Here is a 24,932-nt window from a genome sequence, read left to right as displayed (position 1 = left end):
ATGGCAGCCAGCAGGAGACTGATGGAGCTGGAAGGAATCGGCAAGTGTGAGATGAAAAACTTTCATAACATCCAGGCCAACAAAGCTAATTTATTAACTCAGCAAGAGCCAAGTTCCTGACAACCCTCCATATGACAAGGGAGCCTTCAGAACAGAAGTCGACTTCCCAGCAGAGCATCCATTCAAACCACCTAAGATCACTTTTAAAATAAGGATTTACCACCCTAACATCAATGAAAAAGGGCAGCTCTGTTGACTAGGAATTAGTGCTAAAAACGGGAAGCCAGCAACCAAAACTGACCCAAGTCATGCAGTCCCTCACTACACTGGTGAATGACCTCCAGCCTGAACACCCCCTTCAGGCTGACCTAGCTGAAGAGTACTCTAAGGACCATAAAAATTCTATAAGAACACTGAAGAGTTTACAAAGAAACATGGGGAAAAGCAACCCGTGGACTAAATCTTTCATGACTGATTCGAACTAGGGCAAGCAGAGACCTGGAGCAGCATATTTCCAACGTCCTGCAACCAGGACTGTTCGGGAAATTGACATGGGCTACCTCCTGACTTTAACTTGTGGCAGTTACTAACTTTCTAGAGTTTTCTTAATCGAAAGTGGTCTAGGTAAACCTGTAAAGAAAGGATTAAAAATTTAAGGTGTTCTAGTTCTGATTTCTTTGCTTTAAAAATCAGTGCTTCAATCTACCTTAAAGGATGGTGTGTTCTTTTCTTGCCCAAATCTATTCCCAATCTTCGATTTCTCTTCATGTTTAAAACAGAAAGTTAGTGAGTGGTGCACACTTCTGATCCCTCCCTTCCCCTTTGTAGGTGGTTATTTTATTGCGTTCATTTTAAACATATCCCCTATCCACAGAACCCCCCATTCAACCTCTTCCCTTCCCCCCCCCACCCCCAAGCTCTGAAAGAAAATGGCCTAAAATCCAGCAGTCCGATGGCCTTCCCTCCCTGTGGCTCTCTGCCTTTGTGAGACACAGGTTGGGAGTTTGTAACAACTAAGAAACTCAAATGAAGCCAACCCCAAGGGTGAATTCTGTTATAAGAAAGGAGCCTGGCTGTTGTGTAAATCTGGCTGTTATCAAAATGATGTCGATTAAATGGGTAACCCCCTTTCCCCCCCAAATTACTTTAAACTGAAAAAGAAGGCAGGAGAACACTGCCTACATACATTCACCCACTTAGATACCATGGAGAGTGATTATGAGGAAGAATGACTAGCAACTGAGATACCCAGAAATTCACAGGAGACAAAATCCAAGAAAATAGCTTGTAGTAAAGTTTAGGCAATAGGCAAGATGAACAAGATGTCATAACACAAATCTGATCTCATAATTATGATTCAATTATGATTGATACTTGGTAGGATGAGAACTATGACCTGAATACAGCTCTGGATGGGCATACCTTATTCAAAAACATAGGCATAAGGCAGAAAGTGGAATAAGGGAGAAGTATAGCATTATATATAAAAAGTATACTTTGTGTAAGGAAATCCAGGAACCAGAGGTGAGAAGCAGGGTGCAAAACATTTGGGTGAAAATCAGTGGCGGAAGAACTGATTTTGTTATCAGATCACCTGGACACAAAATAGAAACATATAAGGAGCTCAGGAAAAAATGTCAAATCTGGAATAGAGATGTAACAAGTAGAGATCATTGACTTCAACTGTCTAGACAAATGCTGGAGCTCTCTTGCCAAAAGGAGAGCAGCTAATAACTTCTGGACTGAACTAATGGTAATTTCATCCTTCAAATGGTAGGAAAAATAAATGAGGAAAAATGTTGTGGCTCTGATTCTCAACAACGAAGAACTGGCTACTCGGATCAGAATGATAGGAACCTTGGGAAAAAGTGATGACTATCTTAAAAGTTTATGACAACAAAGTAAAGTCAGGAATAGTCTGGTACTCTGGATTCTGGAAGAACAGATTTCAAAGGGTTCGGAGGGAGGATAGACAGTAATCATCTGACTGAGTCAGCCCAGAAGGAAAGGGATACTCTCAAGAATTAAATTCTGACCACACAAAGGGAAACAATTCCAAAGGGAAGGAAAAGAAGGAACTGTCTTGAAGACACTGATGTGGCTGCTTAAAGAACATACCAATCAACTCAGATTTCTAAAAGATATATACAAAATATAAAAGCAAGGGCAAGTAGCAAGGGATGCACACCAAAAAAAATGTGGTCTGGTACTACAACTTGAAGAATGGATGGAGGCTGGCAAAAAGAAAAGCTAAGGAGAACTAGAAAAAAACAAAAAAAGGGCTTTATCTAGAGAACAAAAGAGGCTTAAAAAACAGATTTATTAAGCATCTGTGTGCCCAGCACTCAGCTAAGCCCTGGAGATAACAAATACAAAAAAAAAAAAAAAGGCTTACAATCTAATGGAGGAAGATAACACAAAAGTAAGCTAAAAAGGTGGAGAGGTAAAAGGAAGGTTGCTATCATGGAAGTATGATGCAGAAATTCAAAGGAGTACAGTGAGGTGTGAAATAAAGAGATGGCTGGCCTCGGTGCCCTCCTTAAGTGGAAGCTCTGGGAGGTACACTCTACCCTCCAATCAGAGGGGCCCCAGCAGCACAGGGTACTGATGAGGTCTAAGTGATCTTTTAGGATGAAGCATTTCCTGAAGCTGAGTAATGAAGCCATCAGGGAAAGGACCACTACTTAGCTTGTTTGGGATCATGATAAACTTTTTTCAACTTTCACCTTTTTGTTTTTTCTTTCCTATCTCTTAAGTGCCTTCTGAAAGATTTAGGATCACAAATTTAGAGCTGGAAGCTTACCTTGCTAGTCAATTTTTAATATGAGAAAACTCTTGCCCGGACAGGTCATGTTAAATGATATCAGTCACCTAGGCAGTAAATGGCAGAGTCAGCCCAGAAGTCCTCTGGCTCCACATTCTGCATTCTTTTCATTGTACCAGCCTCATAGTCAACTTGATAAAAAATTTCCAGCAGGGTGCCTCAGAGATCCATGCTTGGCCTCCTGCCTTTTTAATCAATGAATTCGAAAAGGAATAAAGAGCCTCCTTGTCAAATTTTCGGATACCACAAAGCTGGGAGGGATAAGTAATACACTGGATGACAGACTCAGAATACAAAAATCTTGACAGGCTAAAGGATTGTCCTAAATCTAATAATGTAGTAGGGACACATGTAAAATCTTATACTCAGTTTTTAAAAAAATCTGCTATCATAAGTAAAAAAATATGCATGTGGGAGGCATGGTTAGAGAGCAGTTTTTATGAAAATGATTAGGTGAATTTAATGGAACACAAACTAAATGAGTCAACTGTGATTTTTTTTTGGTATCCAGAAAAGGAAATACAAAGTTGGACTGCATTAAGAAAGATATAAATTCTAGATTGTTGTTGTTGTTGTTGTGTTTGTCCTTCATTCTCAAAGAGGACCATGATATCAGGGAAATGATGACATGACTTGCAATTGACTTTCATTTGAGTGAGGGAGGGCTGTTCAAGGTCATCGCACTTTCTCCTCCTCACTTTCTCTTCCAGAGCCATCTGGGTCCAGTGGCCTGATTTTCACCAGGACAAGTGGAGATGGCCCAGGATGCACTGGGAGGCTCTGGCCCTTTCAGGCCAAGGTCTTTTCAGGTTCTCACTTTGAGGAGGCAATGCCCATTCAGTGAATAGGCCCTCTTTAAGAAGTTAATGGAACTTTAATCAAAACTCAAAAAAAAAAAAAGCTGGGAGGGGGAGACCCTCAGGGTTCCCCGTCAAAAGAGAAACAATTACTGTTTGGTATTTACATTCATTCTGTGCTAGGAGGGCAGGGACCTATTGTGCAATCTATGAGCTCCAGAGTGAACTGGGTATAAGGCATGGTTTTTGAGAAAGGTAAGGAGGCAGCCTTCAGCCATCCAAATGGAGTGCAGAGGCAGTAGGAGAGGGTGAGGTGGTAGACAAGGGTGTGCTAGAGAGCCAGTTTTATATCAGAGAACAGATTGCTAAAATTTTCAGTGTGAGCATTTAAACATCAAAAATTGGCAAACTGCTACAAAAATCAGGGCTTGCATTGTTATTGCTGATTATCTAGACTTTTAAAAAGTAGTGGAGAAACTGTCAATAATGTAAACATGTATCATGCATATGTTCATTTTTTCAGAGAGCCAGCTGTTAAACATTTACCACATACCCTTGGTAGCAGTTGTTATACTCTGCCCCAGTCAGATGATATCTGGAATACTGTGCTTAATCCTAGGCACCAGAGTTTAGGAAGCACTTTGAGAAACTAAAATGTGTCAAGAAGAGGGTAAACATAATGGTGAAGGGTCTCAAATCTATACGACATGAAAACTAGTTGAAGGAACAGGGCATGTTTAGCCTAGAGAAGACTCAGATATACATGACAATTGCCTTCAAGTTGTTTAATGAGTGTAATGTAGGAGAGAAATCAATCTTGTTCTTTTTGCCTGAAATACCAGGAGGAGGGGTTGGAAGTTGAATTGCCAACAGGTCGTTTATGTTTGATGTCAAGAAAAACCTTCCAACAATTAGAGCTATCCTGAAGTGAAGTGAACGGTCCAGAAGGCAGTGGGTAATCCCTCAGTGATCTTCAGGAAGAAGATATAGGAACCATTTGGAGATTATGTTAAAGTGAGGATATTTTTTGGGTTTGGATCGGACTAAGTGGCCATTAAGCTTCCTTCCAACTCTGAAATTCTGTGATTCTGTGAACCTATAGTTCTTTTAAAAAACAAACTCAAAACTACCCAGTATAAAAATACATTGCCCCTGACAGTTTTCATGGTCCTTCATTTCTCTTGTATAGAAAACTGTGTCATAAAACACAGAATCACAGAGTTGGAAGGAACTTCAGAGGCCATCTAGTCAAATCATACCCAGAACAAGAATTAAGGTGGGACAATTATGTAGCAAGTTTAAAAGGTAACATACGGATGGCCTATATGTTCAACTGTTACCCAAGTAGGGTCAAGAGACCTAGAGCAAGGCCCTGTGGAGAAGTTATGGGCAAGTAGGAATTTCACAGGAGTGTGAATGGAATGTGTGAATGGATTTCAAACTGAACCAAAGAAATGAATATCCACACCAATGAGATCATAGATCCAAGAGGACATTAAAATAATTTAATGATATTAATAAAAATGTACCTAAAATAAACCTCACTCCTATCAGGTACAAGATATTATGCTATTAGTCAAGAGAAATACAAAGATCTCATTTCTTCTACCCAAGATCATTTAAAATAACTTCCTAGATGATCTTCCCGCTTCCAATGTATGTTTTCTCCCATTCAACCTTTGTATACCAATCCATTCTTCACATCAGTGCCTGAGTCATCTTCCTGTTTTACTACCCTACTCACAAAATTCCTATATTCAAAAACCTTCAGTGGTTCTCCATGGCATATAAAATGAATTATAAATTCTTGATCCTGACATTTAAGCTCCTCCAAATATAAATTAAGCTTCCTTGAGCTTTTTCTCATAATTTCTTCATGTAGTTTCTTCAAGCTGAACTGAACCATTCTATGTACCCACTCTTCTTTCCTCATCATGCCATATATGGTCTTGTATCTTCTACTTATAATCAAACTCCCCCTTTTGCCTTCAAGACTCAACTAAGGTACCACTTCTACCACAAAACTCTTTTTTACCATACTCTGGTAAAAGTGCTCTCTTGCTATTCAAATCTCTCATACACTTTGCCCAGGCTTCTCCTCTTACTTTCCATTCCCCCTTGTAGCAGTAATTTTGGTATTTGTCTTTTCTTCCATTAGATTCAATTGATCAATCCACAAATATTTATTAAACTCCTACTGGTCCAGGTACTATGCTAAGGTTGTAGGGATACCAAGATAGACATGAAGCAATCCATGTCCTCATTCTACTGGCAGAAAAGAACATGCATGCTATTATGCATATATAAAATATATATGAGATAAAAAGTATTCTTTTTTGTTGCTGGGGTGGTGGGGGTGGGGGTGATGGAAGAGACTAACAATTTGTGCCATCAGAAAATGCTCCCTGTTGGAGATGGCATCTGAGCTATTCTTTGAAGGAAGGTTAGAGATTCTATGAGACTGAGGTAATCAGAAAGAGAATTTCAGACATGGAGAAGAACAAAGAAGGAGAAGTATATACCAATGCTGGGCCTGAAGTCAGGAAGACTCATCTTTCTAAATTCAAATCTGGCCTCAGACACTAGCTTTGTGACCCCAGGCAGGTCATTTATCTGCTTGCCTTAGTTTACTCATCTATAAAATGAGCTGGAAAAGGAAATGGCAAGCCACTCCAGTATCTTTGCCAAGAAAACTCTAAATGGGGTCACAAAGAGTCAGACATGACTGAACAACAACCACATCGTTAATGAATGTCAATTAAGCCATTTTAAATAAAATCCTATCAGGCTACAGCAATTCATCCAAGAATAACCAAGGTAGTTTCACACAGGGAACTCAAGGATGATTCAACATAAGTAAAACTATCAATATAATTAATAATATTAAAAACAAAAGCATCCAAAACCACATGATTATCTCAATAGACACAGAAAATGTCTTTGACAAAGTACAGCACTCATTTATGCTTGAAAATGAAAACTGACCAAAAAGGACCTTTTTAATATCATAAAGATTATCTATCTTAAACCAAAAGCAAACATCATATGCAATGGAAATATACCAGAAGCTTTACCAATAAATATTAGAGTGAAGAAAGGATGGCCACCCTCTTCACAATTATTTGCTATCACTCTGGAAATGCTAGCAATAGCAATTAGACAAAAGAAAGAAATTAAGGGTATAAAGATACACAAAACAGGAAACAAAACGTTCCTTATCTGCTGCGATGTCATGGTTTACTTTGAAATCTGAGTGAATCAGCAAAGATACTAATCAAGGCAATAACTTCAATAAAGTTCCAGGCTATAAAATAAAGCCACAAAATCAAAAGTATTTCTATGCATTAATAAAATCTAAACAATGGAAAGGGAAATAACATTGAAAATAACTATAAAAAGCATAAAATATTTGGGGATCAATCTGCCAAAGTATACAAATTACTTGTATAGACTCAACTATAAAGTGCTCCTTAAAGAAATAAAGAATTACTTAAAATAGCTGAATATGTAATGTTTATGCTATCTCAACCTGTAACTTCCCTCAGTGCCCACAGCTTCTTTATTCTAGTACACCCAGACATCCCTATGGCCTTTTCAAACAGGAATATCCCTCTGCAAGACCGATTCCCTTTTTCCATTGGTGAGTTCTTCATGAAGCCCCCATTTTATGGAGGGGAGCAGGCTGGCCTTCATTCCCCAAATGATCCTGTTCCTGGCTTCTATGCCCCACCCCAGGTACCTTCCCTTTTGCCACACTTTTCAGGTTTTTTCATGGTTGTCTTGTCTCAATAGAACGTAAATTTCTTGAGGGCAGGGACTGGCTTTTTGTGTGTGTGTGTGTGCGTGTGTGTGCTTGTATTTGTATTCCCAATACTTAGCACAGAGGTTGGCACACAGGAAGCACTTAATAAATGCTCATTTCTTTTCTTCCTTCCTTCATGGTTGGGGAATATCAATATGATGAACGTGACAATACTAACAAAGTTAATTTATAATTTTAATGCTATATCAAGCCTTTAAAGGGATCCTTTACAGAACTTGATAAAGTAATAAAATTCATTTGGAGAAAGAAAAGCTCTAGAAATCAAGGGAAATGATGAAAAAAGGCAAGAATGAAGGGAGAACACTTTAAGAACAATCTATAGTATAAAGCAACAGCCATAAAAACCATTTGGCATCGGTTAAAATGGATAGAAGTAGAACAGATTAGAAAAAGGAGAAGCAGAAATAATGGAAATCAATTACCCAGATCAATAAACCAAATATATAAATTACTTAAGGAAAAACTTCCTATTTGATAAGTGACTGCTGGGAAAACTGAAAATCAGTTGGGCAGAAATTAAGCTTAGGATAACACATTATACCCTACTCCACAATAAATTCAAAATGGATTCAGGACCTAAATATTAAAGATCAAAAATTATAAGAGAAATAAATTATATATCTTTTAAGCCTATGGGTAGAAGAAGTATTCTTAACCAAAGATTAAAGGCTACTACAAAGGATAAAATGGAGAATACTGATTACATGAAATTGAAAAACATCTACAAAAAGAAAATTAATAATTTATAATGAGAAATTCAAATGGGAAAAAATCCTTATATTGAGTATCTCAGATAAGGATTTGGTATGGAAGATATGTAGACAATTCACTCACTCACACACACACACACACACACACACACGTGCAAAACTAATTCCCTAATAAGTAAGTAACCCAAGGATACGAACAAATAGTTCTCAAAAGAAGAATTGTAAACTATTAACAGCCATACAAAAGAATGTGCCAAATCTCTAAAAACAGAAATGCAAGACAAAATAACCCTGAGGTTTCAACAGACATTGAGAAAATTGGCACAGATGACAGAAGATAGGAATAGTCTATGCTGGACTAGCTGTGGGAAGATAGCAGCAGGCCACTAGTGCATTTTTGACAGAATTGTCGATCAGTACAATTTTGAAAGCATTTTGTAGTTATGCAAATAAAATAAAATGCCAATACTCTTTGAGTCGGAGAGTCTACTACTCACCATATACACCAAGGAAGTCATTGATAAGAAGGCCCCCATACACATCAAAATATTTATTGTAACATATTTTGTGGTGGCAAAGAATTAGAAGGAAAGTAGATATTCACTGACTCAGAAATGGCTAAATAAATTTTGGTACACCAATGTAATATAATAGTACTGTGATGTAAGAAATGACAAAAAGGATGAAAACAGAAGCATGGAAAGACTTATTTGCCCTGATGAAGGGTGAAGTAGACAGAGACAAGAAAACAAAATACACAGTAACAGTAATAATGTAAATGAAAAGAACAATAAAACAATGAAAAATGAATGTTGCAAAATTACAAAGACTACATGACCCACAAAGGAGAGTTATAAGTCACCCCTCACTCTATTCCACTCCTCTGAAGAGATGGTATGTCTACAGGTATGAGACATTATGTATATTTTCAGACTTTTTTTTTGATACACTGATCAGTTTTGGTGATTTTTTTCCTCTTCTTTTTCTTTTGAAAAAAAATTATAAATAACCTCCCCACACACACATACACACAGTTTCCAGGTAATTAATAGTTTATTAATTAGGCTAGCTAATTAGCAATAAATTGATGATCACTGATTTCCCTAGGTAACCAAAGGCACCAAGGGAGACTCTGGATCACTTTAAATCAGAGGTGTATTTTCTGACAGAGAACTCCCAAGTGAAACTCAACCTTGATTGGTGAACATTTAAGGAAGAGGTGGGCTAAAAGTCTTCAACTCCTCCTGCTGAAAACCTGAATTGATCATGAGACTCAGCAGCCTCAAGTTATCTGGGCAGGGGAAGCTATTTCCATCTGGCTCTCTCTGGCTAGTTTTCTCCTTCATTAGGACAACCTATGTCCTAAACTCTAAGGGGATCTAGGGCAAAGAGACATGTTCCCATCTGGAGGCTGGATTCTGAGTAAAAAAAAAAAGTTAAACAAAACTAGGGGTCCCTGCCTAGGTAGATGTTTTGGGGCTGGGAGAAGATTATCTTACTTAGAGACTGTCCTTTTCAGGAGTGGGGTCTTAATAGAAACAGGAGGAAAAGGATGGATCACAAATTAATAATTAGTAATTAATATAATAGTATAATATTAATTTCTCTCAATAGAATGGTTCTCTGGGAGTAGAGAGACCATGGATATGGGGAGAAATTCTGGTGATGTAAAAATATCTATAAAATTTTATTTCAAAAAACAAAATATAGTAATAAAAATTTATTTTAGAAAAAATGGGCTGTTACTTTCATGGGAAACCTGACTTAAGTAGAAAAGCTTTGCAGTTTCCCAAAAGCAATCCTGCTACTGTGGTAAGTAAGTAGGATACAACATATAAACAATGATGAACTCCAAAAAACAAAAGTAAAAGATGTCATCAAAGGGAAGAGATGATGAGCTGGTTCCATACACAGTATGAGGGATAAGTGGACAGCCAGACCAGACCAATCCACTGGTAGCCTCACAATGTCAAGAGAAAGAAAGAATGGTCTCCAAATCATTGTATGTATTCTTTGTGGCAAGCTTATGGAAGGACAGAGATAAGAGTTTCACAGGATGTGAAACATGGGAGGATATGATTTGCACCCTGAAAGGGAACTCCAGAACCCATAAGATCACAGATCCATTTGGATATTTGAATACTCAGGTAACCAAAGTTCAGAGTATTTTGACTTAAAATAAATATATACACAGAACATTAAGGATATTTCATGTAGAACCTAAGCATTTATCACATTGAAATTAATGGAATATAAATCAGTGATATAATTGAATTTTTGTCTTTAAAGAAAAATTTTCAGCATATAGATATTATCCTTAAATTCTGAGACTGAAAATTTCATGAAGTTTTTCTAACCTGTTTCACAGACTTCACAAGAGGAAAATTTAATTTTAAACATCACTTTTATAAGCCCTCAAAATTACTTTCATGAAAGAGAAAAAAAGCTTATTATTCTGCAAGTCTATCCCATGAGAGTTGCCTTTGGGGCATCAAATGTTAACAAGTACTATTACCACAGCTGTTTATTCAACAAAGCTTCCATTTCAAATGGGCAATTTTTGAAAATTCTACAAGCATCACCAACTAAGACTGTAATCTTCACCAAGGAGTCATACAGGAGTAGTCCTATAAGACAGACCAACATCAGAAATCCTGAAACTAACTTTCCACCTTTTCCTTTAGCTACCTTTCTGATCTCACTTTCTGTGATTTGAAATCTGGCTTACCAACGTTAAAAGGATTAAAGATCCGCCTAATGACAATATGAGAAAAACATTAACTGACTGTGAAACTCTTAAGAAATAAAACTGAGAAACTGAAAGAAAAAAAAAAACAGGGTTAAATGGTATCTAATACAAATTAGAGATAAACTTTAAAAAATAAAAGTCAATGACCTACTAGATTATTCTGTGGAAAAATACAATGCACAGTAAAAACATAATTTTATCTTTGTTTTTGTGCTACTAGGTCTGAACCCCCACTGAAATTAACAATTTATTTTCCTGAGACTTAAAAAAAAATGCTAGACGTTTGAATCTGGCTAAAGTTAATGTCACAGAAATTACTAAATGGGATATGCCAGTGTTTTTGCGGAACAATGACAGTTCAATGCTTGGGATTAAATTCACTTTTCCTTTCCCTACCTCATTTGACACTGCTGACCAGCCCTTCGTACCAGATCCTCTCCCCTCTGCAGGTTTTGATGACACTGCTCTCTCGGTTCTTTTCCTGTGTATCCTGCTTAGTTTCCTTTGTTGGACATGATGGTCTGCCCTCTGAAAGGATGTCCTACCCTCCCTTATCTTACTTCCCTCTATCTGATGATCATTTTCTATATAGAAAACTCCTACATTGTCATATCAGTACTCATCTTTCTCCTGAGCTCTAATCTTATCTAAGAACCTGTTGGACATCTTTACCTGGATAGTCCACAGGCATCTCAGATTTAAAATATCCAAACAACTCATTATTTTCCCCCTAATCCCAGGCCTCCTAACTTCAGTACCTCTGTTTAGGACCCACCATTGTTTTTGCAGTCACACAAAGTCATAAGCAGAGTCAGTCCCAACTCTTCATCCTCCCTCATTTTCTCTAGTCACAAAGATACCATATGACTTAATGCCTTTATCTTCTCACCCAGAATTATAATGATGGCCTCCTACTGGCCCTCTATGCTTTCAAGCTCTCTTGTTTCTGCACAGCACAGGTCTGCTAGTTCAAGAAGCTTCAATTTCTTCCTAATGTTCCATTGACAAAACACAAATTGCTTGGCTTTTAAAACGCTTCACAACTAAACTCCAGCTCGTCTTTCCAGAATGATCAAAAATCACACCTCTTCAGGCACTCTACTTTCTAGCCAAATTGGCCTACTCACTCTTCCCTATATATGGATTTAACATTTCACTTCCCACATCAGTATCTTTTCAACTTAGAAACTCTCGGGCATGCCCACTATTGTAGAAGCCAAAGTGCCAGAGCCTGGAATAATCCCTCATGGTCTATTTCCATCTTTGTAGGTCTTACAGCCATAAAGTACTTAAAGTTAAAGAGTACAATTCGGAGGTTCCAACTTGTGCAAGAAAGGGCTCAGCTAAATACAGTTATCCCAAGATCTGAAACAGGACTTAGTATCTTTCCTCTGAAACACCTCCCTCTTCCTAACTTCTCTATTTCTGGTTGTAGGCTACAGTATCTTTCCAGTTACCCAGCGTCTTGAGTCATCCTCTACTGATTCTCTCTTGCCTCCACATCCAAACATCAAATCAGTGGGCAAGCCTCATCCATCTCCCTGCATCTGCTCCTTCTCTCCATTCACACAGCAACTACCACCCCAGTTCAAGATTTCATCAGTTCTTTCCTAGGCCATTGCAATAGCCTCCCAGGATAAAAGACAAGTACCTCTAATACTCATTGCAACTTAAATCATAGAACTATTATGAGAATTAACGAGAAGATTTAAACCAACCAATCAATTAGTACTTATTAGGCTCAATGTCAAGAGAAGTGAAAAAATCACAACTGTAACATTACTGATGCATAGTATTAACTATGTTTGACTGAATCATTCCAATTTTTTTTTCAGTTTAGGGTACCTTTTTAAAAACCTACTTTCTAGGATTCTTAGTTCTGATATATGAGCTTTCAAAGCCTTAGTATGCCCAGAACCAGGACACCACACTATTTCCTCATCAATTCCAAACCATCTGCAGGCACTTTTGGCCCTCCTCCCCCAAGAACTCAGACTCTCTCCCTGGCACCCTGGGATCTGAGAGGTGGTCTTTCACTGTTCTTGCTTAGGGCCAGGCCATCATGCTTCCCAGGCTCCAGCTCTCCCTTATGTACAGTTGTCTATCCCTATTAGAGTAGAAGCTACTTAAGGACAAGGACTGTCCTATTCACTTGAACTTATAACCGCAATACTCAACAATTCCTAGTACATAACATGTGCTTAATAAATGCCATGGTGAATGAGACACTGAGACCTAGAATTCCCTACACAGAAGAGCTCTGGCTCAAACTGCCACCTCTGACCCTGACCCTCAGACTTGAGCTTTCACACCTCTTCCTGCCTGGCACCAAAACACCATCTAATTCCAAACCATGATGCTGAGTTGGGGCTGCCCCATTTTGGGAACCCTTTAAGAGTATGGTACTTCCCCATTAGTATGTAAACTCCTTAAGGACCTGTATCTGTATTTCAATTGTTTGTATCTATTTGTAGCACTTAGTACAATATCTGGCATGCAGTAAGTATCTGATAAATTATTTTCCATTCATTTATTAAATTATTTAATAACTATCTACTATGTGCCAAGCATTGCACTGGGAATACAAATATATACAACAACCAAAATTCTAAAATACTATCCCACAATTAAACTGGCAAGTTGTTTCATATTTCATTTATAATTACCAAGTTCTAATTTATGCAAGCATGAATTATAAACACTATAGGAACAAGGTACTCATTTTCTATAGCTCAAGTTTATACTTTCAAAACATGTATATGTAATAGCATGAAAATTAAGTTATCCCCTCTTCCTATTTTAAAGGAATGAGGTTTTATTTAATATACCCTTGGCTTTACAAGCCTATATTTTACTGACTAATGAGTGGTCTTCTTAATGTATATAAATGACTTCATTCCAGCTGTAAAAAACAAGACATAAGGGAGGTTTTCAATATTTAAAGTATTTTAAATTATTAAGTACATAAAAAGAGATATATTCCACTAAAAAGATGGCACATGAAATTTGCATTAAAAAACCACATGTGCTAAACTTGTAAAAATTTAAATCATAAAAATGAAAATGCCAAAGGTAAAATCTAAGCATGAACAGGTCGTAACATGAATATCTGCCTTCTGGGGTTTCTGGCCACTAAATAATTTCGTTTTGCAGTAAGAAATTTTGGGTGCACATAAAACATATATATATTCCAAAAAGCGACATGAAACTAAATATAGTAAAATTAAGATACATCCTGCATCTTTTCACCCTGTTATACAAGACTTAAACAATTATCTTTTCTTGGTGAGAACGTTTTCATAAAAGTAACATCATTTAATACCTTTTCCCATGGCCGTTTCTACAACTACTCCCAAACTTAGGACCCAAAAGATGCCACTACAATCAAAATTATAACTAAATGTGTTAAAATTCATAAGTAATGCATATTATATCCGTAGAACAAGTTTACCAACAATGATAATAATGGCCAATATTTATATAGCTCTTTAAGGTTTGAAAACACTTTACAAATATCATCTCATTTTATCCTCTTAACAATGCTGGAAGGTAAGTGTCATTACCTCAGGTTCACAGACAAGGTTAAAAACAGGCAAACAGAAATGACTTGCCCAGGGAGATGAAGCAGCTGGTTTTGAACTCAGGACTTCCTGATTCCAGGTCCAATGCTCTATTCAATGTGCCTCCCTTTCTTCTTCAAGCACAAGTTTCCTCACTGAGTTTCTCAATAACCTTATGAAATATATAATGATAATATTCATATTTATTTTCCCAATAAAAAAATGGATAGGGTGGAGGAACAGAAGTTGGTGATTTTTCCTGGCTCACAAATAGTCAAACAGTGACCTGGACCACCCATCCAATTCCCACTTACGCTATCTAAACTGTACAATCTCATGAATCCATTTTAAACACATGCTTAAAAAAATCCTACAGGGGGTGGGGAGGTGGGGTGGGGAAAGGCATCTGAATGGAAAACTCAGTCATTTGGCAAGTTTCTAATGTTTCATACTGCTAATTCCCTTTCCAAAGAAGATCAATCATTGTTTGCCACAGAAGGAAAACTCCAGCCAAAGGAAAGCAAGGTGCTTAGAGGAAGGAAATTTGGTGAATCAGTCTTTTCTTATGAGTCTAGTTTGAACATCTGTCCTAAGAATGCTGTTAACCTTTCCACATTATAAAAAGGAAAGATTTGTACATGAACTATTGTGCTAACATGATGTGACATATAAGTCAAATACAGTATTTTTCCCCTAGTGACTATGAGTAGTGAAATTGGAGAAGAATTAGGACTTCAAGTCCACAGACTTCAACAAAAGAATTGTCAAAAGAAGAATTCACATGAAAATGTGTCAATATTACTTTTTAAGATTATAATATATTGATAGCTTAACAGAAATCTGGCATGCTGAGAACAGTTGAGTGTTATGACTAAGACACTGACAAACATACTAACAAGTTAATTTCATTTGATGAATTTAATAAACTCTAAATTATTAGTGAATTGAAAAACTAGTTATTCTAAGTATACACCAATTATCTTTGTCCATAAGGTATATTTTAAATATCTTGAGTATTTCTAGTTCTCAAAAAAAATGAGTTTTTGTGTTTTTTTTTTTTTTGGAAAGATTAAACTCTCAATAAGGAAACTCTACCAATGGAAATCTTCAACTATTCAGCAATTTAGGGTCTTAGAGCTAGCTGGGGCACTGAAAGATTAGTGACTCACCCCAGGGTCACACATGAGAAGTTCAAAAAAATCTGGAGCATGTTTTTCATTTCCCACCCTGAGATTTCACTCTGCTGCCCAGACCACAGGCTGGACTACAATATAAGTGCCAGTAACACAAACCTACCCCCTATTCTGTAGGGTAGCCTTTGTCCAGGTGGTTTTGACCTTTTTATCTCCAAAACTTCTACCCCAGAGCACCCACTGTTCTTGATTGGTAACTGTCTTTCCTGACCCACTATTTCAGCAACACTACTTTCAATCCATCTTTTCAATGCTAGCCAACAGTCTTACAGCCCTGCAGGTATCCTCTTCACTCCTCTTCCAGTTCTGGAATCATGATCAAAACAACTCTGAGATTATTCCTGGAAGGGGTGTGTCAATCTACTCTGAAAAGATACCTTCTTTCTAACTTCCCTATGACTGTCAAGGCTAACACCAGCCTCTCAGTTCCAATACGAATCACCTCAACTCCTCACTCTCTCTCTCCTCACATTATCTTATCAGTGAACAAGTACTGTGATTTCCACATTCATAATATCTCTAGAATATGCCACCTTCTGTCCTCTGACACTGACAACATGGCTCTGCCAGCCTCAAATCTCTCTCCATGCCAAGCCATCCTCCACTCAGCTGTCCTAAAACACAGGTCTGACTATATCACTCCTCTTTTCCAATAAAACTCCAAAGGCTCCAATCTATTACCTCCAGGATCAAATAAAAATGACTTTCAAAGTATTTTGTAACTTGGCCCCTTCCTTTCCAGTTTTCTTCCATCTTACTCCCTTTTACATTACTCGGTCATTCTGTGACACTAATGTCCTTGCTGTTTCTCAAACAGGGCATCATCTCCATCTCCCATCTCTGTGTATTTTCACTGGCTGTCTCTATGCCTGCAATTTTTTCTCATCTCTGTTTCCCTGCTTCCCTGGCTTCCTTCAAGTCTCAGCTAAAATTCTACCATCAGCAAGAAACCTTATCCGGTCTTCTTTAATCCTTGTGCCTTCTCTCTGAGTTCACCCCTAATTTTTGTTGCTGTTCAAGGGTATCTAGGTGGTAACGGTGGATGGTGTACCAGGCCTGGAGTCAGGAAGAAGTCATCTGAATTCAAATCTGGCCGCACACTCTAGCTACGTGAATCACTTACCTCTGTTTGCCTCAATTTCTTCATCTGTAAAAGTCTTGAGGGGGAAATGGCTAACATTACAGTATCTTTGCCAAGAAAACCTCAAATGGCGTCACAACTGAACAACATTAAAATCCTTCCTTAAGGACATTCTTTCCTTTTGTATCTGTGTCTCCAACACTTAGCACACAGTTAGTGTTTTAATAATTTTATTCATTCATTCATTAAATTCATTCATTAAAACTATTTAACATCTACCGACTAATCCATGGTGCCTCTCTAGCCATATTAGCAATAAGTCCATAGGCCAAGAACTGTACATAGGCATATATTTATACAAAGCGAATGTGCTCCATAGAAGAACAGAATTTTTATAGCTCTCAGAGGTCATTTAGTCCAGTCCCCTAATTTTATACATGAGGAAAGTAAGCTCTAGAGCAGTGGTTCTTAACTGGGAGGGGGGGGGTAGGGTTACGGGTTTGAAAGAGAAAAAATTTCAATATAATTGGATTCTATTATAATCCTCTATATTTTACTTTATGCATTTTAAAAAATTATTCTGAAAAGGGGGTCCAAACCTTCACCAGACTGCCACGGGGCCCATATAAAAAAAGGGTTAAGAAATACTGCATAATTTAGAGATTAAATGCCGTTCTTTTGGTCTACATTAGGATTTTCAAGAAAATCAATGAAATTAATTATTTAGCCTCCATTACTGCCAAAATTGTTGGACTACCTATATAAACACAACCTGTGTTTACAGCACTCCCTAAGCAGGAAATATTTAGGCAGGGAATACACTTGCTGCAGGTAAGCTGTATCTTAATAGAATTTACTCTTGTGCACCCTTTAGAGGAGTTTTCCAGACATTGCTTGACAAAGAGTTAATGGCTCAGGCTCCCACTCGATGGTATCTTTAATATCCTCTAATTATCTGAAGACAAACAATGTGGGGTGGGGAAGGGACGGGTGTGAAGCAGGGAGCCAGAGTAGCTGAAGAGACATGCCAGTAAGGGGTGCAATAAACCAAACTAAAATCTGAGATGTGAGAGGGCAATCCAATTTCAAAGCTAATGGGCACACATCCTGGTATATTCAGTCAGTCAACAAACAGTTATTAGGCGCCTACCAGGCACTACCAGGCAAGGCAAAAGGCAGTTTCTGCAAAGGTTTTTTTTTGACAATCCTTATGAAAAAGCCTAGCTACGAAAAAAAAAAAAAGCTTAAGAGCTACTTCCAGAAGCTCCCCGATCAGAACACATTTGTAAATAAGGTAATGAGATATTCTTAGACATTAAAAACATATGACCATCCAGAGTCTTCACCTAGAGGTCTTTGTAGGGCAGGGGACCCTTGTCTACAGAACAAGGAAGTCTCCATAATTGGGGCCAACCCTTCTCGTAATTTCATCCACAACCACCGCACAGGAGATAAAGCCCTGGGCCTGGAGTCAGGAAGATCTGAGTTCAAATTCTGCCTCTGGCACTCACTAGCGGTAAGACCCTGGAGAAATCATTTAACGGGTCTCCCTGTTTTCTCAACAGTAAGGAGCACTTACCTCCCAGGGATGTTATTAGGAGCAGATAATAGAGTATTTCTTAAGTGCTTATCACAAGCCCTAGTACACAGTAGGTGCTTAATAAATGCTTGTGTTCCCTTCCCTCCTTTTCAGCCTGCCTCCTGCGGCCGGCTCCTGATCCTGAATTGGTGGATCAGGCATCTCATCACCAGAAGCTAAGGTAGGGTTGGGGAACGGGAACCTTTAGCAGGTCTAACCACACCCATCCACCAGGGGCCACCCTTAGCCCTCACAGGAGTGAGCACAGCCCCGGGGCAGCAAAAAGGCGCGAGGTACGAAGCAGAAACTTCTTACCTAAGAAGCCGGTGGAGACTGACTGGGGGCGGGGGGGAGGGGGGGCCGGGGGGGAGGGGGAGAGGGGAGGGGGGAAAATAGCTTTTACTTCCTCTCCCCTCCCCCTCATTCATTTAGCACTTGGCTGTGAAAGCCCAAATTAGAAGAACACCTGACTCTCAACCGAACCTCTTAGGGACTCGGGTGCTTCCGCCTCCTTAGCCCCGCTCGCGAGTCCCGTGGGTTAAGTTTGGCCTCGATCTCGGGTGACCCCGGCAATAGACCACCAGCGACCTCTGAAGCCGTTGCCTGAACTTAACATGGCGACGGAAAGTAAAGCCTCCCACCGCTCTACAGGGAGCTCTGCCCAAAAAGAAAATGGACTCCAAACCGTCTCGTAAAGGGCGGACCTCAATTTTACCACTGCCGCCCATACTAAACATGGAAGCCAAAGCAATAGGTCCCATGATAAACCAAAACAAAGATGGCGACAAGAGCGCCTGCGCTCTTCGGGCCGCCCCCCAGCTTGGTCACGTGGTTCGCTGCCCACCATCCTGGAGCTTAAGGTCGATAATTATCATCTGGGCGGAGACAGCATTAAGGGGTGTATCTTTGTCCCCAGGTGCAATGACATCTCCCTGAACGTGAGAAAACCAGTGCAGGAATTTAAAATGTCCTAAGACACAGACTGCTAGGGAATAAAGAGGTTTGTTTGGAAGATCTGATAAAACACAGAATATACGCTTTTTAAAATAGGAGCTTTACCAGCGGTGAGAAGAAAAAGTGCTACAATAAAGCCCAAGTGGTAGGAAAAAGGATATAGTCGGTAAACATATGTGTAATGAAGTCAAATTTCATAAGTTTTTCGGTCCTTTCCATGAAGCCCCGTAAGTTGATGGCCTCGGCTTGAAACCAGCCCAGTAAAAGTGGACACTCCAAGACCTTTTTGCCCACGTTTTCTGGGGGTTTTCTACCTCAAGTTCCGTTCCTCTGGGTTTTCGGAAAGCCGAGGGATTGGAGGAGCGCCAAGATTTCTCAACTTTGATCAAATATACATATATGTGTGTGTGTTACATATTTTCAGGAGAGGTGTGTGTGTGTATCTACATATTTACGCACATATATGGAGAATATATGCATATGTATCCTAAGGAAGCGCGCGCGCGCGCACACACACACACACACACACACACACACGGCTTCCAAAAAGTGCAAAAGGGTTCAGAAAAATTAGCCGCATGAGTTGTAAAAAAAAAACAGCCCTACAAGTAGGGTCACTTTCGAAGCAAGCAATTTCCTTCTAAGAAGTTTCCACTTGGCCCCCTGAAAAGTGAACATTCCCTCGGTCACTTTACACACACATGTGTGTATACAAGTTTTTGGTTGTTCAGTCATTTCCAACTCTTTGTGACCCCATTTTGGGGTTTACTTGGCAGAGATACTGGAGTAGTTTGACTTGTCCTCCAGCTCATTTTACAGATCAGAAAACTGAGGCAAACGGGGTTAAGTGACTTGCCCAAGGTCGCACAGCTAGTAAGTGTTTGAGGTCAGATTTGAACTCAGGATGATGAGTCTTCACTGCCGATACCTAGCTGTCCACATACATATACATGTATGTCTATCTGTATATATGGATATAGATATTATGTATCTATCTATCTGTATCAATAAATCCAATCCCACCTTCTTCTGCAAAATGCCTTGTCCTATCTCCTCATCTGCTTCTGTCTTTCCTTCTGGGATTGTCTTCCATCCACTCTGTATATATATATCAGCAGGCCACATAACTAAAAACTGCCCTAAGTAAAATTGGAATTCAGGTCTTGAATTCACTCCAGGCCTATTCATTGGGTCACTTAGTAGACATAGGTACACATATGCACAGTTACACATGCAAATGTGTTGTATTTATGTCTACATGTGTACCTGTATACATATGCACACATTATGTAGACATGCATACACACATATAGGGGATTTCAAAAGTCTTTAATCTTAAAATCCAGTGTGTATATAGAGAAGTATATGTACGTATCAACGCGTTATACATATATAGAGAGCTATATGAACGTCCCTTTATGTATATGTACGGATATCCCATAGATAGATACATGTATTAAGTGTCTTCCCTATTAGAATGTGAGATCCTAGCGGTAAGGGGTTTATTTTCACCTTTCTTTACATCCCTAACCATTAGCACAGAGCTAGGAAATAATAAGCTCTTAATCAATACTACTTCAATGACTGCTTTGCCTAGTGTGAACAGTGTGAGGTCACCCGGGCATAGGCCTTGTGGCATGTTCTGACATCTTAAACTGTTTTATCAAGGACTGCTCATCCTGGGGCTGCTCTTCTTCCATTTAAAAAGAAATCTGTTTTCAAAGAATCCATGCCAGTATAGTCCAGTCCATGGATTCCCATTCTCCTGACCTCCAAGGTCAGGTTACTGGATTCTCTCCGCACAGCTAGGCAACCTTCGAGGCGCTCCTGGGTAAAACCCGGAGAGTGGAATGCAAGGGGGCGGAGCCAGCACGCGCCAAGGGGCGCATGCTCAGTGGCCGGCGCCTATCACCTGCTGCGGACGTTGGAAGGCGGGCTTCCTTCTCTTCGGCCGGTGTCGGAGTAGCGGCCTGCGGAGGCGGCGCTGCGGGTGGGCAGGTGAGAGAAGGAGACAAAGAGAGAGACAAGAGTAGGGAGGCGGAGGCCAGGGGCCGGGTGGGAAGAGGCCAGAGTTGCTTTCCCTGCGCAGGGGCTAAGCCAGGCTCCTTGGGGCTTCTGGGTGAAGGTCGACGGGGTCCTGGTGGGGCCTGAAGGATGCCGGGAGGCGGGGGTGGGGGTGGGGCAGTTGGCCTCTCAGGAAGTTCCTGCCTAGTCTCGCGCAAACACTAACCTCTGTGTGATCCCTATGTGTCCAGGTGCGCCGAGACTGGAACGCTGACTGCGGCTGGTGCTGTACTAACCCTTTGCGTTAGGAGTTAAGCGATAAACGTTTAAGAGGGCCCTCCTAGCTCTTAATAACAGCCTTCTAGTCCAGTCCTGTCATTTTATAGATGAGGAAAGCGAGTTCCAACACGGTTAAGTGGTCGGCCTAAGGTCTCACAGAAAGTGTTAGATGCAGGACTTGAACTCCGGTCCTTTTGGGAGGTGCCTCCTACGGTCTGAGATTCGGAGTCATGCTCAGACTTGAAGCTGTACATCAAAATGGTTCCAGTGCGAGATAAGATTGACACATAGCAAGTAAATTTGAGTTGTGTATCAAAACGCGAACTGGACTCCACATTCCTCTGTCTTGCTTCCGATTATCCGGATCAGTTTTGCCAAGGAACTCCTTTCTTTAGGTCCCAAGAATTTTGATATATCATTGAAAATAAGGACCGAGGGGAAAGTAACTAGAGTTCCTTCATTTATTCAACAAATTTATTGAGCTGACTTGCAGGGGGTCCTTTGGAAAATTCCAAGAGAGACGCCTCTCAAAAAAAATCCGACTTAAATAAGAGGGTGAACTCTGTATGTTAATTTTCATTTTGTACACACACACAGACACATTTGACTCTTTAAAGACATAATCTTTTAGGAGAGCGACCCCTATTTATTGGAAACAACCCTACTCTTCCAGGAATTTACCCTGTAGTCCACTTTTTGTGTGGCCAAGGAAGAACATCTTAGAGATTGCTTGCTTTAAAATTGATCATTCTTGTAGGACTATCTTTACAGCTCCTGTGGCTAATTTTTCTGAACCATTTTGCACTTTTCGAAGCCATTTAACTAGATTGCTTCCAGACCAGGAGAATCAAAGCAAGAGGACAAATTAATCAGGTCGTTAAGCATCTTGAATTAATATGGTTTTATAGCAGTGAGAAATGTATTCAGAGGCCACAAAGTTAAAGACCCACAATGCCTACCAACTACAAAAGAATTTGCATTTCAGATGTGTGTCTTGTTTTTAAGGATCCCAGGAAAAGATACCACATTTTATCATAGAAAGTTGCAGTTAGTAATTGTGTTGTAGACTCTAAATCATATGGTATGATTGGAGGTAGGAAGAAGTGGAGAAGGAAACAGGAGAACCATTAATTTAAAAATTGATAATTTTAGTTTCAATTGAAAACATTTGAGTAAAGGTGTTTTTTTTGCATTTTCAAATGGAATTTGCAGAATTTTAAAAGGGAAATTGGTAGACCCATCACTAAATGCAAGCTACAAAAACAAGTCTACATTATTATTTTTCTCTCATTTCATTCATTTCATGCACTCAGCATTTAACCAAAATATCAAGAAATGTCTGTGGGTCTCCCTTTGAGCCGTTTTACAAAGACAGACAAATGTTTTCATAGTCACATGGTGTTAGAGCTTGAAGGCCCCTTAAAGTTGTTTAATCTCCTTAGTTTATAGGTAAAGAAACTGAGGCCCAGAGCAGTGATGGGTACTTTTCTTTTGGGTAAAGTATAACCAGTAGTGGGAATATTGAATACTGACAGCTCAGGGGAACTTTGATAGACAACATGAAATGCCCATCAAAAAGGAAACCTCCAAATATCAGTGTTACATTTATATTTGTGATGAGTAGATATAATTTAAAAATGTTCAGAGCTGCCTTTGTTTTTTATACTAGGATTCTAACCTTAAATTGTTCAGAAACCCAAATAAATCTCAAGCAAAAACATGAAAGTAACGTTACAAGTAACATACGAAATGGATTCTTCCTTCTTTTTTGCCTTCCTTTAGCAGTGTTTCTTGCCTGAGGATTAGATCTCTTATTCTCTCACCTTGACTTATCCATCTTGAAGTTCAGTGACCGGGCCACCTAAGCCAGGTATGTGGCTCAAGAACTCAGAAGATAATGTACCTATCAATTTTTTATTCTTCAAATGTCCAAATTCTCTTCCTGGGATAAGGGACTCACTTCACTTACCTGGAGTTCTCTTTAGTCTCAGCAGCAATTCCTATTGCTCCTTTTTTGTCATTCCAAGATTATAAACTGTCTTAGGTTGTTTTGGAATTCTCAAAACAAAAATAGTATGCCACAGTCTTATACATAATGTTCTCTGTCCAAAACACTGGAAGCCGAGTTTTTGAATTATGCCTTCATACTTGATGATAGTGGCTAAGGTAAGCCCAATTTTTAATAAATTGTATGCTATAATTGAGGCACGTTGTCAATCTCTGGTACACTTTTGGAAGGTGTCTAGTAGGAAGGGGACCATGTGTTAGATTTCCCTAACGTCATTGGGATATCGAAAACTTTAAGAGTTTAAGAATTGTTTGCTACCTTACGGCAAGCTAGTTGGTGTAGTAGAGTGCTGAAATTGGTGACAGGAAGAAGAGAAGTCAAATCCTGCTTTAGACAACTAGGTATGTCAATCTGAGTAAGTCACTTAATTTCTCTCAGCCTCAGTTTCCTAATCTGTACAATAGAGATAATGGAACCTACTTTATAAGAGTTAGGAAGACCAAGTGAGAGAGCACATGTAAAGTACTTTGTAAATCTTAAGCTATTATTTAAACGTTAGCCAATTACAATTAGGAACTGCCTCATTTGGTCTCATGTATCTTCTGTTGATTATTGACACTTTTACTCAAGCTAATATTCCATAGTGATAGGTAACACTCAAACCTCTTCTCTAAAAAAATAATTAATCCATTTAACCTAGGCCCAAGACAGTAGGAATCTACTTCAGTCTGGAGTGAATTTGAAGGGTTATGTCACAGGTTGCTAATTCTGAGGTTGAGGACTGCACTAATGAAAATATTCTGTGGCTGTGATAAAATCCCAGGTCCTGCTAAAATGTAGATCCCGAACTGCCCTCAACGCCTAGAGGACTTCTGGACTAGAAATTAATCTAGGCCACATTGAATTAGAGTAGGTCCATCAGCATCTTCTGTAGCTTGAATTCATTCCACAAGATCGGTTCCTAGACCAGGAGTTCTTAATTTTTTATCTGTCCTGGCCACCTGTGGCATTTTAGTAAAATCTCCTTCTAAGAAGAATGTTTTAAACAAAATACATAAAATTTCAAAGAAATCAATTGTTTTGAAATAAAAATAAATTTTTTTTCTCATCCAAAGTCACAGACCTCAAGTTAAGAACTCCTGCACTAGCCCAATCAATCAACAAACGTATTAAATGTTTATGGTTGCTGACCAAGGTGTTTGGCACTTAATCTATTCCCAGATCACCATTACCTCCTAAGTCACCTTCAGCTGTCTCCTTTACAGTTAAGAGCCAGCAAATTCTTTACATGTACATAATTTGGGTTGTTTCATAATCATACACCTTCCCTCAGCCCCCATTTATTCCAGCACACATCAGTCACCCTTAAAT

At 39.1% G+C, this 24,932-nt stretch overlaps 2 protein-coding genes and 1 pseudogene across 5 annotated transcripts in view; 2 read left to right on the top strand and 1 right to left on the bottom strand.

The window, feature by feature from the left end:
- LOC118845106 lies at positions 1–460 on the top strand (annotated as a pseudogene).
- Positions 461–19,140: 18,680 nt separating this feature from the next.
- Positions 19,141–23,390, bottom strand: LOC118842476 (proline-rich receptor-like protein kinase PERK2). The gene is made up of 3 exons (XM_036749962.1): positions 23,377–23,390; positions 21,085–21,478; positions 19,141–19,248 (listed from the first exon to the last, which is right to left on the bottom strand). The coding sequence occupies exons 1-3, from the start codon at positions 23,388–23,390 to the stop codon at positions 19,141–19,143; spliced, it is 516 nt and encodes a 171-aa protein (XP_036605857.1).
- The window catches only part of MKKS (McKusick-Kaufman syndrome), a 35,719-nt gene continuing 31,950 nt past the window's right edge, over positions 21,164–24,932 (top strand). For 2 of the 4 annotated variants that reach the window (XM_036750956.1, XM_036750955.1), the window contains exon 1: positions 22,897–23,423. The gene's annotated coding sequence lies outside the window, so the exon portion shown is untranslated. Of the gene's footprint in view, positions 21,269–22,896; positions 23,424–24,932 lie in introns of those variants that run through there. The other 2 variants (XM_036750954.1, XM_036750953.1) reach the window with 2 other exon arrangements.

Source organism: Trichosurus vulpecula, chromosome 3 (assembly GCF_011100635.1).
Source record: "Trichosurus vulpecula isolate mTriVul1 chromosome 3, mTriVul1.pri, whole genome shotgun sequence".
Lineage (NCBI taxonomy): Eukaryota > Metazoa > Chordata > Mammalia > Diprotodontia > Phalangeridae > Trichosurus > Trichosurus vulpecula.
The sequence above is the reverse complement of the archived record's forward strand: the minus strand, read 5'-3'. Positions and strand labels throughout refer to the sequence as shown.

What these genes read in the sequence shown, in the direction of transcription:
- LOC118842476 (XM_036749962.1), bottom strand. An exon ending in TACCCAGGAGCGCCTCGAAG is followed by an intron (nt 19,249 to 21,084) that starts GTTGCCTAGCTG and finishes TCTCACGTTCAG; the next exon opens with GGAGATGTCATTGCACCTGG.